The sequence below is a fragment of the Balaenoptera ricei genome, chromosome 16, assembly GCF_028023285.1.
Source record: "Balaenoptera ricei isolate mBalRic1 chromosome 16, mBalRic1.hap2, whole genome shotgun sequence".
Taxonomy (NCBI): domain Eukaryota; kingdom Metazoa; phylum Chordata; class Mammalia; order Artiodactyla; family Balaenopteridae; genus Balaenoptera; species Balaenoptera ricei.
The window spans coordinates 62,616,200-62,629,746 of NC_082654.1; the positions used below are offsets into that span (position 1 = coordinate 62,616,200).

The 13,547-nt window shown below is 51.3% G+C and overlaps 1 protein-coding gene across 2 annotated transcripts in view; it reads right to left on the reverse strand.

The window, feature by feature from the left end:
• Window positions 1-584: 584 nt before the first annotated feature.
• Window positions 585-13,547, reverse strand: part of CHST3 (carbohydrate sulfotransferase 3) — a 41,389-nt gene continuing 28,426 nt past the window's right edge. For both annotated transcript variants that reach the window (XM_059900393.1, XM_059900394.1), the window contains exons 2-3: window positions 8,090-8,311; window positions 585-6,692 (exon numbers count right to left, since the gene is read on the reverse strand). In XM_059900393.1, the coding sequence (XP_059756376.1) occupies window positions 5,399-6,692; window positions 8,090-8,229 (1,434 nt within the window). In that variant the 5' untranslated portion in view covers window positions 8,230-8,311 and the 3' untranslated portion in view covers window positions 585-5,398. The remainder of the gene's footprint in view (window positions 6,693-8,089; window positions 8,312-13,547) is intronic.

Genomic DNA, 13,547 nt, shown 5'->3' on the forward strand with positions numbered 1-13,547 from the left:
GTGAGAGCATTGCCTGCCCTTTCAACTGACTTGAATCCATCCCTAAAGGGACTTTTTTGGAACAATGCTTGTCAACTACTAATTACACCTTTCATTCTAAGGGAAACTGGGGTACAGATTAAGGCAAATGACTTGCCCAAGGTCACAGGGCCAGAGAGTGGCAAGGCTGGGACTTGTCCCCAGGTCCCCTGACCTTTAGCTAATGTTCTTGTCCCTGCCCGACAATGCCTGGGTATTTATCTCTCAGACCTCATCCTTGTAGCCAACTCCAAACAGTTATCACCAGCTCTGCCATTCTGGTAAAAGAACATTCATCACACCCTCTGCACTTAATCGTGCTTCCCTTGTGCCTTTCACCCCTCAAGAGTAGGCAGTTTTTCTGACCTGCTTCATGCTGGAAGTTACCCCTTTCCTACTGCTGCTAATTTTTTTCCCTGTTACTTTTTTTCCCCCCTATTCCCCTCCCCACTCCAGCTTTATTGAGATATAATTGACGTACAAATTTTCCTGTTAAATTTTTACAACCCAATTGCTGCTGAGAATAAACGCAAAAAAGAGGACAGAGACACTTCAGATTCTGCTCATTGCGCGTTTTCATTTTTAATTAAATAAATCAAGTAAGCCATCAGGTGATGGGTTCACATTCTGTTCTGCAGAGAAGATCCTGACTGGTGGTGGCCACCAGCTTTCTGAAGGCAGCCCCTGTGTTTCCAGGAGATTGTAGCCACGACAAGAACATCTGGGACATTGATGGCAAGGGGGCTGGGAGCAACATGGCCAAGCAGGCTGAGCTACATGTTACACATACACACGTGCGGACACATATGTACATACCATGGCCACGTATGGCCATGAAGGGGTATCCTGTACTATGCGGCCACGAAACATGACAGAGGGCCAAAATTCTTGGCAAAAAGAGTTTGCAGGAACCAGGAGGGAGAAGGGGAGCCAGGCAGACTTGGCCTAGAAAGTACAGATGAAAGGGAGACTTTAGGGGGTGACCAGTTCAAGCCCAATGTTAGAAGAAGCCGGGAACATCGGTCATTTTATTTGACAAATAAATACAAATAAAATACCTGGTCTACAATATGAGCTAGGCCCTGAAGATGGCACCATGTAATCTTGGAAACACATAACTAATTAGTCCCCCATGCACAGTATGGAATGACAAAGGTCACAAGACCCTAGGATCTTGAAGTTCTTAAGACATCTGAGCTGCCAATTCTGCTTCATCCTTTTGAGGTAAAGAGCAGCTTCCACTCTTCTGAAACCCTGGGCAGTTGAAAGGCCATGTGGCTACATTCAGGAAACCCTGGGCCGCCTCCCTCCCTTCTAGCTGGACCATGTGCTAGGAATCTTCACAGGCAAACCCATTAACTTTGGAACTCAGAGGACGCTCCTTCTTTAAATTTGTGCAGACTAACAAGATCCACTCCTTGAAGCTCGTCAGACTGCACAAGTTTAAAGAAGGAGCATCCTCTGCAGGCATCTGTTCCCCCACCCCACTCTCCCTGCCTCAGGAACCCATCCCTCTGGGACCCACCTTTGCTTTCAGCCTTTGGGGATGGGAGTGGGAGAGGACTGCCTTGGGGACACAGCCATCCAGTCTTCTGCCCCTGTCCTTCATAATCCAGGGCCTCATAGTCAATCAGGGCTGGAAGAGACCTTCAGGGTCAGGACCAGACCATCTGATGCTTACATCTCCTGTCTGCTCTCTAGGCCAAGCATACGTCTTCTGGGACAGGGACCTCCTGGAGCTCGTTCAGAAAGCAGAGGTGGAGGGAAAGATGTTCTTGTAATGGGTTGGTTGGGTCCTCTGCTCTTAAGGGTTTGGTCAGCAGCTGCCCCATTAGACCAGCCTCTGGCATAGCTCCCAGGCTGAGGGTGCTGGCAGACAAACATTTTTTTTTTCCTGTTCATTTAGTTACTTATTTTCAAGTGAGTGCATCACATAAAGGGACAGAGGGCTAGAATTTGCTTATGTCTCTCAACCTTAGTAATAAGTTGGTGATAACCTGCAATGGCCGTGCTACAGAGATCTGCACATCTGCTTCTTCTTTTTCCCTCTTCATGGGACTCAGGAATCCTGTCTCCCCAAAAAATCCTGCTCCCAAAGACCCTTCCCCCCATGTCCTCATCCACTCCAAGGTTTATAAACAAGGCCCAGAGGAGAAGCCAGGAATGGGCAGCAGTGGCGACAGCCTGAGGGTGTTGGACACTGCCCTGTCTCACCAAGGCCTGGAATGTTCTGAACTATTTTTATAGGCTGGGCTAAAGAGGTCTTCATGAAGAAAAAGAAAAACGAATAAACGCTCATTGCTGAATGAGCCTCTTGTTCCGGGGAAGCTGGCGGTGGGCGGAGGTGAGGCCTCAACACTCCCTCTGTCTCCGGGCAGGTGGGTGCTGTGGAGGGGAAGGCTCGTGGGGGCCAGAGGGAGCAGAGAAACCAGGGCTGGCCTTGCTGGAAAAGGAGGCACTAGCTCCCAGCTGGACCACCTCCCCTAGCGCAGCTCCCTGCTGAAAACCCCTCACGCGTTACTCCAACCAGGTCCCATGGGAGTGTAGAGTCAGTCGTCATCCCTCCTTCTCCTCCCTAAACCCCAAGGGTTCCCAGAGCATTGCTGAGCCCAAGGCAACACTCTCTTGAGTTGTGTCCTATTTCAGATACCTGGACAAAGATAATATAGCAGAAAGGGCCTTACTGTCACATCTTCAAATCAACAAGAGGAAACCGAGCTAAAAAAATACCCCGCGGCCATCGTGACTCTCACGCTCTCAGTTTTGTCCTCTCGTGTATTCTGAATCGTCTTGGAGTGTCCTTGTATGTACGAAGTGAATGGTTTCTATTATTATTGTGTTTTTTGATTTGGGTACAGCTTTGAGTCCATGCAAAAAATAAAATATTTTCTGTCTCTTCTTTTTCACAAAATAAATAAATTAAGTCAACCTGCAGTGTACAAATTGTTAATGTCCTGAGAAGTCCCAAAGGTCCATTCTCGGCATAGTCCTCAGAGCTCAGGGGTGGAGGCCTTGGCCCCAGAGGCATAGGAAGGGAAGAAGGAAGAAGTCTGCAGTCCACACTAGGAGGGCCCCAGGAACCAGAAAGGGCCTTGGATAGAGGTGCCTGCCCCCTACCACCCCCAGGTGGGGAACAGTGGAGGGAGCAGGGCAAGGGCTGGGGAAGAATGGCCAGTACTTCTGGGCCTGCCAGAACCATCCTGGCCCCACTCTGCCCCAGGATCAAGTTTTCAGAGCTGGAGTCCCTTTGGACCCCAAATTAGAGCCATTTCCCGGCACAATTTATTCTTGGAATGGAAAACCTAGAGACTTCCTCGACTGGCTGAATCCATGGTGATGGAGACCCAGCAGCTCAAACGCACTGACTGTAATGGATCCCACAAGATGGCCACTGTCCTCACCTTTTCAAAGGCTGGCTTCCTGCCAGGACACACCCCCCTCTTCCCTATGGCAACACTAGCTGGACCCAGATCCTGTATTTCCCTGCTCCCCATAATACTCAAAACAAAACTCAGCCCTCTGGGCTTGACAATGAGACGGATCTGATACAGAGGTTGTCCAGGAAATCAGAAACAGCCCTTAGTGAACTGCTGATGCTTTCTGCAAGTTCTGAGGTGGTACTGAGTTCTGCTCCCCAGTTTGGGGTGGGAATGGGGGAAATGCTTCCACTGTGGGGACATCTGCTGCTTGGTCATAGGTCCCTGACGCCCCAGGAAATATGTTAGGACCTGGGAGAGATGTTCAAATCTGGCCTCTTCTTGGGGTGGGGGTGAGGATTGCTAATTTATGCTGCCTCTGGACACTCAGCAAAGAACGCCACTGGTTTCTGAGATTTGTTCCACGTGGGATCAAACAGAAAAGCCCGTGGGGCACTGTGGGCTGCCATGTGGCCACCTCGGCTCTGGTCCTTCTGGGGGAAGGCTCCTCCTCCTCTTCCTCCAGCAGGAGCCAAAGTGCTCCCCACTGGTCTTCCCGGCCCCCCTCAGCCCCTCAAGCCCACAATGCTTCCAAGCAGCACTCCTGCAGAAACAAACCTGAAAACACAGCCACAAGAAACCAAACCATAAATAACTTAAAAAAAATAAAAAATAAAAACACTCACCCCATCCCACATTGAGCAATACTCTTCCCAGAGCCCTAAATGAGGAATTCCAGACACTAACCACATAACCATGACGACCAACCATGTGGCTGACCTCTTTCCCCTGTCTTCTCAGGGGACGGGGTATCCTGATGTGACTTCTCCCTCAAGAGCACTCTGTATTTCCTTCTGGGCCTTGCCCCACAGAGGCCTGGCTGGAAATGACAGGACTCACGAGCTGCCTTTTGCCTCCAGGGACCACCGATGCTCCTGCCTGTCAGGCTTGAGGCAGCTTTCAAATACGGACCTGCTCTTGGGGAGCCAATTGAGCTAGGACAGGGCCTTCGGGCTGCGATCACACGAGGGTCAGCCATGCCATTTCAAACCATGCTGCCTGCTAGCAGCAAGGACATGAATGGGTCAGGGGAGGTAGCCACGAGAATCTAAGGTGGGCAGAGGCCATGGACTTGGCAGTTCTGTATCCACCGTTCAGCCTCAAACTTGGATGGGGAACAGGGTCATGGCCCATGACCGTATATCATTCCCCCTTCCCCGAATAACTCTAAAAAGGTAACCAGAGGCTTTTCTTTAGGTGTGTGATACAGATAAAGCATAAAGCAACAGGGAAGATTTTGTGTGTGTGTGTGTTTGTGTTTTTATGTTCTTCTGCCTGTGCGTGTGGTGTGAGTGTAGGTATTTGTCTTTATATGTGTATGTTTGTTTTGTAGCTCTATATAGAGCTGATTTCACCTCTCCCCAGGGACCCACCCAGATGCTACACTGGATTATGGAGAAATTCAGAAACTGAAAGGTTGACACTGAGTACAGCAGGGGGTCTGACTGTGACTAGTCAGTGTCTGAAACCCCTTTCGGTTGTTAAATATTTGTGGACTCTGACCCACAGGGTCTACAGGCACCTATGTGTGTTTCATGTATATTTCTGTGTGTGTATATGTGTGTGTGAGAGAGAGAGAGAGAGAGGGAGAGAGAGAAGAGAAAGGCTTGTCAATAGGCTCGGGCCTGCCTGGGCCTGCTCAGGAGACCACAGCCCCCTAGGTCTGGGTTTGACAGCCCTCAAAAGGACCGGCCACTGTCCTGTTCTCAGCGGGAAGCTCCAGGCCCACAGCTGGGGCGGGGAAGCGAGCGGGCTGGGGGCCTACTTCTACAGCGCAGGCGCCACCTACGCCCTGCACGTCTTCCTGCCCACCCCTGCGGCGGCGCTGCAGTCTCCCAGCTGGCCTGGGTGAGGCAGGCAAGGCGGGACTTTCACCAGGAGGGGTGCTCAACGCCCCGGGTCCCCTACGTGACCCAGAAGGTGCCGCGCTCCTCCAGCAGGCTGACGGAGCGGTTGGAGAGTGAGGCGGCGTCCTGCACAAGCTTGTAGCCGAAGAGGCGCATGGCGGGGCCGCAGGCAGCCTGTACCACCTGCGCTAGCTTGAAGGGCATGCTGAAGCGCCACTTCTCAAACTGCTCCGAGGAGTTCTTCTGCGTGGAGTAGATGCCGTCGTGCGCCGCCTGGGTGTTCTTCTGGATCCAGTCCTCCACCTGCGGGGTCAGGGGAATGCCTGCAAAGCGGTACATCTCCTGGGCCTTCTGCAGCGGCCTAAGGGCCACGTCCTCGTAGCGCACCAGCATGTAGCGGCCCCGCAGCCAGGCCGGCTGCCTCAGGCCCAGCTCAGCGGACTGGCGGATGCTCTCACAGTTGCCCTTCAGCCGCTGCACCTCCTCCTCCCTCAGCTGGTCCTGTCCCTTGGCCAGCCACTTCTTCCAGGTCTCGTACTTGTCGGCGAAGGCCACCATGCGGGAGGCCAGCACAGCGCGGGGATCGCGCACCAGCTGGATGACGCGGAGGTCCAGGCGGGGGTCCTCGGCCAGCGGCTGCAGGAACTCCAGCTGCCGTATGCGGACGGCCTTGATTGCCATGTGCTCCTTGCGGCGGCAGGCCTCGGCGGCCAGCGTCATGTTGAGGAGGCCGCAGCGGCGGTTCTTGCAGGGGTACTTCTCGAAGACCTTCTTGACGAGGGGCGTGCAGACGGGGTCCTCGCAGAGGGAGCGGCTGGAGCCCCGGCGGAACACGAACTGGGTCAGGTGATCCTCGGGTGCCGGGATGATGAAATGCTCCAGGAGGTACAGGTCGCACAGGAAGAGCTGCTTGAGCACGTCGCGGTATACCAGGGCCGAGCCCGCGGCGTTGGCGCCGCCCTGCTCGAAGGACACCGTGCGCTCGATGTGCCACAGCGGCTCGAAGAGGTAGAAGATGTTGCCCTGCTGATTGAAGAACTCGCCCACAAACGAGGAGCCCGTGCGGGTGGTGGCCATGAGGAGCAAGTGGCGCCGGGGCGGGGCCTCGGCGGGTGGGCGGGACTCCGGCTGCTGCTCCGGCTCCCACTCTGCGGTCTCCTCCGCAGCCTCCTCTGCCGGCGCCACGCCCAGCTGCAGACTGAGGTTTCGCAGGCGGCTCTGCAGCTGCGTGAAGGCCGAATCCAGCTCACTCAGGGACAGGAGGGATGCGTTCTCGGCCAAGACTAGGGCTGGGTCGGTGCTATTGGCATCTACCAGGGATTGGGGGATCTGCTTCAGTTTGTCCGAGACCCTGTGAGAACAGAGGGATACCGGGGTCAGTGACTGACTGGGGACTCCATCCCCTGTGCCACCCTGAGGAGCATCCCAGGATAATCACCCAGAAGCCGACTTTGAGACAAGGATTTGAGTGTAAGTAGTTTATTTGGGACTTGATCACAGGAAGAACGGGTAGAGGGGTAGGGAAGTGAGGCAGGGAGGAGAGGAAGTCCATAAGGGTGAGCAGGCTACCCCTGTGGCCGAATCGCTCTGCTGGAGGAACCCCAGGAGATGGGGTAGATAGATCACACCTCAGGATTCTCTACCCAAGGGGTGTGAAGCTCCCAGCTGGCCTTGACTGCGGGCTGCTCCCAGAGGCATTTACTGCCCAGGACTTGTGGCTTGCCAGTGTGCAGGTGGAGAGAATGCCCTCAGGTGGAGAGTTGCAGAAGCTTGCAGTAGGACCCAGTAGGCACAAACTAGAGCAGTCCATGCTAAGGAACCCAGGCAGGGCACTGACATAGTGCCTACTACATAGCCCTATTCCTAACCTACCCATCCTGGTTGATGCTTTCTTGCAGGGGTTGTGCTTGGGAGAGAAGGTCTGTGAAATCTTTCTGTGTCTAGCAGGCCCACTAGCAGGGCCACTGCACACAGCGGTGCACTGCCAACTCTAGGGGGCAGCATTCCCAGCGTAGCCGTTGTGAGTGCACACCCCTGGAGTTGAACAGTGCACAACCTGGGCAGCTGAACATGGCAGCCCTGCCCACCAGGGTATCTGTACCAGGACCCTGCCTCACCCTCATCCATGACTTCAGATTGGTATAGGAGATATGCTGTTAATGTGAGGCATCATCCTAGGCCAGGAAGTTAATTAATAGTAATAACCACGGCCAGCAAGTACAGGACACCAACTGTGTGTCAGGCACAGGGCTAAATGCTTTTACATGTTCTTATTTAATCTTTACAACAAGGCAGGCCCCATCATTAGTCACATTTTACAGAAGAGGGACTTAAGACAGAAAAGTGAAATAATTTGTCTAAGCTGTCACAGCTAGAAAGGGCCAGAATCAGGGGAATTCCCTGGCGGTCCAGTGGTTAGGACTCCATACTTCCACTGCAGGAGTCATGGGTTCGATCCCTGGTGGGGGGACTAAGATCCTGAAAGATGTGCGCTGCGGCCAAAAAAAAAAAAAAAAAAAAAAAGTGCCAGAATCAGGATTCCAACTCAAATTGCCTGAGTCTGGAGCCCAAGTCTCACAGCTGTGCAGTCATGAGGACATGGGCATGACCTACTGCCTGGGCACAGGAGAGGTCTGATGATTACTGGTTGAGGGATTGCCTTTGTAGGTCCACAGAGAGCCCTATAGCTACCTCTCTGCCCCCACCCACCCCACCTTGATAGGGAAGACTTGTGCTTGCATCCCTCACCTTGATATGATTTTATTTTCCTTTTCAATGAAGACAAAAACCACCACCACAAAAGCCAGGAAAAGGGCATATTTGCTCCTCATTCTCAGGCTGTGCAGAAAGTGTCGGCAGTCCTGGGGCAAAGTGAGTCCTTTCTCCATGGGGAAGGGTGGGGCCGTGGGCACTCAGCTTGGGGCCATCACTCAGGACCTGGCTCGTCGTTCAGGTGGGGGACACCTGGTCCTGTGGAGAGATGAGTGGTCAGGACACCCTTGTCTGTAGATGAGAACAAACAGGAGCTTTTCCACCAGACTTTTGGGGACCACAGCCCTGTTGTGCCAGAACCCCAGACCCACTCTCCCAATGGACTATGCCCCAGAGACTTGAAATGAGGTCATTCAAAATACCAATGAACCTTCTGATTCGTCCATGTCACTTCCATCCTCACTTCCTTTGACCTCACACATGACTGAAAGGCAAGTGGATGAAAAGAATACTCCTTGCGATAAACATGTTTGCAATAGCAAAAGAGTGAAACAATCTAAATAAAATATGATGGAGCAAGCAATGGATTATTATGCAGCCACAAAGAATAATGTGGTGGATCTACTAATGCTGACGTGAATAATCTACTATATATTGGGCTGGCCAAAAAGTTCGCTCGGGTTTTTCCATAAGATGTTACAGAAAAACCCAAATGAACTTTTTGGCCAACCCAATATGTTATAATTTTATGTATAAATAATGTATATATATTATAGATAAGCAAGCTGCAGACATAGTGTGTTTATATAGGATAGGGTTTCTTAGCCTCAGCACTATTGACTTTTTAAAAAATTTTTATTCGAGTATAGTTGATTTACAATGTTGTGTTAGTTTCTGCTGTACAGCAGAGTGAATCAGTTATACGTATACATATATCCACTCTTTTTAAGATTCTTTTTCCATATAGGTCATTACAGAGTTCCCTGTGCTATACAGTATGTCCTTATTAGTTATCTATTTTATATATAGTAGGGTGTATATGTCAATCCCAATCTCCCAATTTATCCCCCCGCTTTCCCCCTTGGTAACCATCAGTTTGTTTTCTACATCTGTGACCCTATTTCTGTTTTGTAAATAAGTTCATTTGTACGCTTTTTTTATATTCCATACATAATCAATATCGTATGATATTTGTCTTTCTCTGTCTGACTTACTTCACTCAGTATGACAATCTAGGTCCATCCATGTTGCTGCAAATGGCATTACTTCGTTCTTTTTTATGTCAGCACCAATAACATTTTAGATCAGATAATTCTTTGTTGTGGGGATTGTCCTGTGCCTTGTAGGATGTTTAACAGCATCCTTGGCCTCTACTCATTAGATAACAGTAGAATCCCCTTTGCTCAGATGTGACGATCAAAAATATCTCCAGACATTGTCAAGTGTCCTCTGGGCAGGGGGGAGGTGCAAAATCATCCCAGGTTGAGAACCTCTGATGTAGTATGATCCCATTTGAAAAAAAAAAAATTAAGGGAGAGAAAAGTGGACTGTGACACAGTCACAAGGCCTGTAACAAAGGGACGGGTAGGTCAGGAGAGAAGGGTGGGGTGAGTCTTAACGTTTGCTGTGTAACATTGTGCACTATTAGAAATTTTACCATGCAGATGTATAATTTTTGTTTTTGTTTTTTTTGGCTGCGTTGGGTCTTCGTTGCTGCGCACGGGCTTTCTCTAGTTGCGATGAGCGGGGGCTACTCTTCGTTGTGGTGCATGGGCTTCTCATTGCGGTGGCTTCTCTTGTTGCGGAGCATGGGCTCTAGGTGCGCGGGCTTCAGTAGTTGTGGCTCGCGGGCTCTAGAGCGCAGGCTCAGTAGTTGTGGCACATGGGCTTAGTTGTTCTGTGGCATGTGGGATCTTCCCGGACCGGGGATTGAACCGGTGTCCCCTGCATTGGCAGGTGGATTCTTAACCATTGTGCTACTAGGGAAGTCCTGGATGTATAAATTTTTAAAAATTAAAGGTTTTCCACCATAGCATGTGAATTCTAACAAAATCCTTCACATGGCCTCGGCCTTCAGGTCTCAGCTTTGTCAGGCAGCTTCCCTGGGATAGGTTAGGGCCCCCTCGGCCCCGCCACAGTACAAAGACTCCCTTTGGCACCTGAGACTTTGTCATAAAGCAGGCCCACTTGTAATGACTTGTTCAATGCTGATCATCCCTTTGTGGAGGGCGGGGAGTTTGTCTGGGTCCCTCATTATCCCTTAGCACTGGGCCAGGCACACAGGAGACACTCATGCATGGCTGCTAAATGACAGAATGGTTAAAGGAATAAATGACTCTTAACGCAAAGTGTATATATTTTTTAAAGGTGGAGTAAAAACACCATTGCCCAGTGGAGCCTGAATCACCATTTCTTTCACTCGTCCTCACCATCACACACACACTGTCCCGTACCACAAGCCCCAAGATTCCAGCACAACCTCCTCTTCCAAAAGTCTGTCCCTTTCTCCACGAGGACCCTCATCCATGGGAGACAGTCTGCTCCAAGTTTGGAAAAATCTTATTGTGACCTTGTGCAGGACATCCAGGACCATCCTTCTTTCTGGGAAAGATGGATTTCTTCCAAGCTGATGACATGGGGGAGTGGGAGGGCAGAAAGGAGGGTCCCAGGGCTGTACCTTCATCACACAATGGAAGTGGCTTTAGGGACAGCCAGAAAATCTACCCTCTGGAGAAAGCAGTGAGGCTTGTGAGAAGACAGATGTGTACCCTGGCAGCTGCAGTGGAGTTCCTCAGCTGTGCAGGGCAGAGTGGTGGTAGGGCAGTGGGCAGCTCTCCCTGGCAGAATGCTGGGGTGCTTTGTGAGTGTGGGTAGTTGGAGAGGAGCCAGGAGGGAAGAGGGCTGCAAGGCCAGTTCAAGAGCAACTGAATATTTTTGCCTCTTCCTAATTCTTCTGGGCCATTTCCTATGCACTCATTAAACAAATATTTTCTGAGCACCTACTATGTGCCATTCTAGGCACAGGCAATACAGCAGTGCACAAGCAGACCTGGCCCATGCCCTCATGGGGCTTACACTCTGGTTGAAAGAGTCAACTAGAAGGATATGGGTAGATGAAATTTATTGAAATTTATAAAGTTACTACTCTATGCCTGGTGTCATGCTAAGCACTTGATTTGCATTTCCTCATTTCACAAAAGCCCTATTAGGTAGCGACCATCCCATTTTACAGATGAGGAAACTGAGGTTGAGAGAGATTAATTAATTTGCCCAAGGTTCCTCCAGCAGTAGCCTGATCACCCCTCCCAGATCTACGTCATTCCAGCCTCTTGATGTTCCACAGTGACACCCCCTCCCCACCCCCGCCATAGCACATGTGGTTGGGATTTCCAGCTGATGGTCTGTCTGTCTCCCATTCCCAGACTGCAAGTTCTCTGAAGTCAGGACCAGCGTCTAGAATGGCACCCACCACATATCAGCTGCCCAGCAAACCACTGGTGAGTCAACCCGTTGAAGCTGGTGCCTGGAAGGCTGTCAGCATTCATTTGCAGAATGCCGGGCAGGGCCATGTTCCCCATGCACCCAGTTTAGCCTGTGGTGGGATACGAGGCCACCTATCTTGCTGGGAGGGTGAGCCCCAGTACTGAGTCTGCAGAGCACAAAGCATTGAAATCCTGGCTTTCTTCCCTCTCGGCTCCCAGCTGAGAGTTGCCTGGGTCTGATGATGTGAGGGAAGCAGAAGGAGCTAGGACAAAAAGTCCTGGGCTCTCGTCCTTTCTGCATGTCTACCATGCTGTGTGGCATTGTATAAGTGACTTAACCTCTCTGGGCCTCACTTTCTTCACTGGTAGCATGGAAAGGGTGGTTCCTACTGCATAAAGTTGCTGTGAGGAGCAGGATCTGGTACATGGGAGAGGGAGAAAAGGCAGGTGTGGCCCAGGGGGAGTTGCGTTCACTGTCCTCTCTCTTTTGGGTCTAACATCTTTGGTAAGATTTAGAACTTTGGCTGCCTCGATGACAAAGATCCTGAACCTTCTCCTCCCCTCCCTTCCGGGCACTGTTTCTATTTTTGAGTCACTGTCCCAGCCCCCTCACCCCCCGAATAATACCAGATTCCTGAGAACCTTCACGACATTGCCCTAAAAGGAAGACACAAGGGTGAAAACTCCCTCCAAATGGAACCGCAGGCAGGCTGTTGGCTCCTTTGCCCTGCCCAGGCAGGCTACCCCTAGGGTTAGGTTTGGCAGGCCAGCAGGCAAGTGGGCAGGCAGGCGAGAGAGGTTTAGACCCGGGGGTAGCAGAGGGTCACAGATGCCAGGAGGTCACGGGTCATGAGGGACGAGGACAGGGCTGGGATGGGGGTCACTCAGGTAGAACCTGGCCTGCAGGAGGCCCTTTGCAAGAAGTGTGTCTGTGATATCTGTGACACTGGACAAAACTCTGTGCTACCTCCCTCCCCAAACCTGTGGCGCCCCCCTTACGTAGCTCATGGGAAGAATGAAAAATCTCTTCCTTTTCTTGACGGATGCCATCTCCCAGGGGAGTACTTGATACCTTTCCTCCCCCCAACACCAGCAAAAGGAAATTGTGACAGCCAAAGGAAAAGGTGGTACGTCCCTGCTGGGATGCCAGTGGAGGTCATATTTCCAGGGCACCAGGGTCAGTGCTGAAGAAGGCCAGGGGCGTGTGCCAGCCCAGCTCTGCCTGTATGCAGTGGCGAGTGGGGCAGCCGTCCTGGGCCCAGTTATACTCAGTACTCAGCTCAAATGTCCCCTCCTCCGGAGTCCTTTCCTGACCACTGACTTAATGTTGACCATCTCCCCTCTCCCTATCATGTTCCCTCTCAGCACCCTGCTTTATTTCCTTCCGGGATGGAAATGTGCTTGTTTGCTGCCTGTTTCAGTCACTGGAATGTGAGCTCCCTGAGGGGAGAGCTCTCTGTCTGCTTCATCTTCATATGCCCAATGCCCTGCTCCATGTGCACCAGGCATAGTAGGTGTCTCATAATTTTTGTAGAATGAATAGATGGATGCCTTTTCCAAAGCACTTAGCCCACTGTGAGATGCTTAATCATTCTAAGTTGATGGAAAATACAAAGAGGAAGAAGAAAAAGCCCTTGTTCCCTGGGTGAAGCATATGTGTGCGCTGTGACCTGTGCTGTGGGTGTGCACTGATTATATGCCCTGAGTGTGTACTACAAGCATGGGCTGAGTGGATACTACACGTATATACTACTTGTGTGTGCTACGAGTGTGTACTATGGGCAAACCTTGGCGCTTGGGGCTTCACATACATCAGTCTCTTTAATTATATCAACCCGGGATGCCTTTTTGAGGATAAAGAAACTAGGCCTTGTGGCTTTCAGTTCCAAGTGTCTCCAGCTATGTGCTAACAGTAGGGAGGGCAGAAACCAGCGAAGGCATCCCAGGCAATCTCAGTGAGGGAGCACTGGAAAGAAAGCAGGCTGCGATCTGAGGCCCGAAACTCTAGGCAC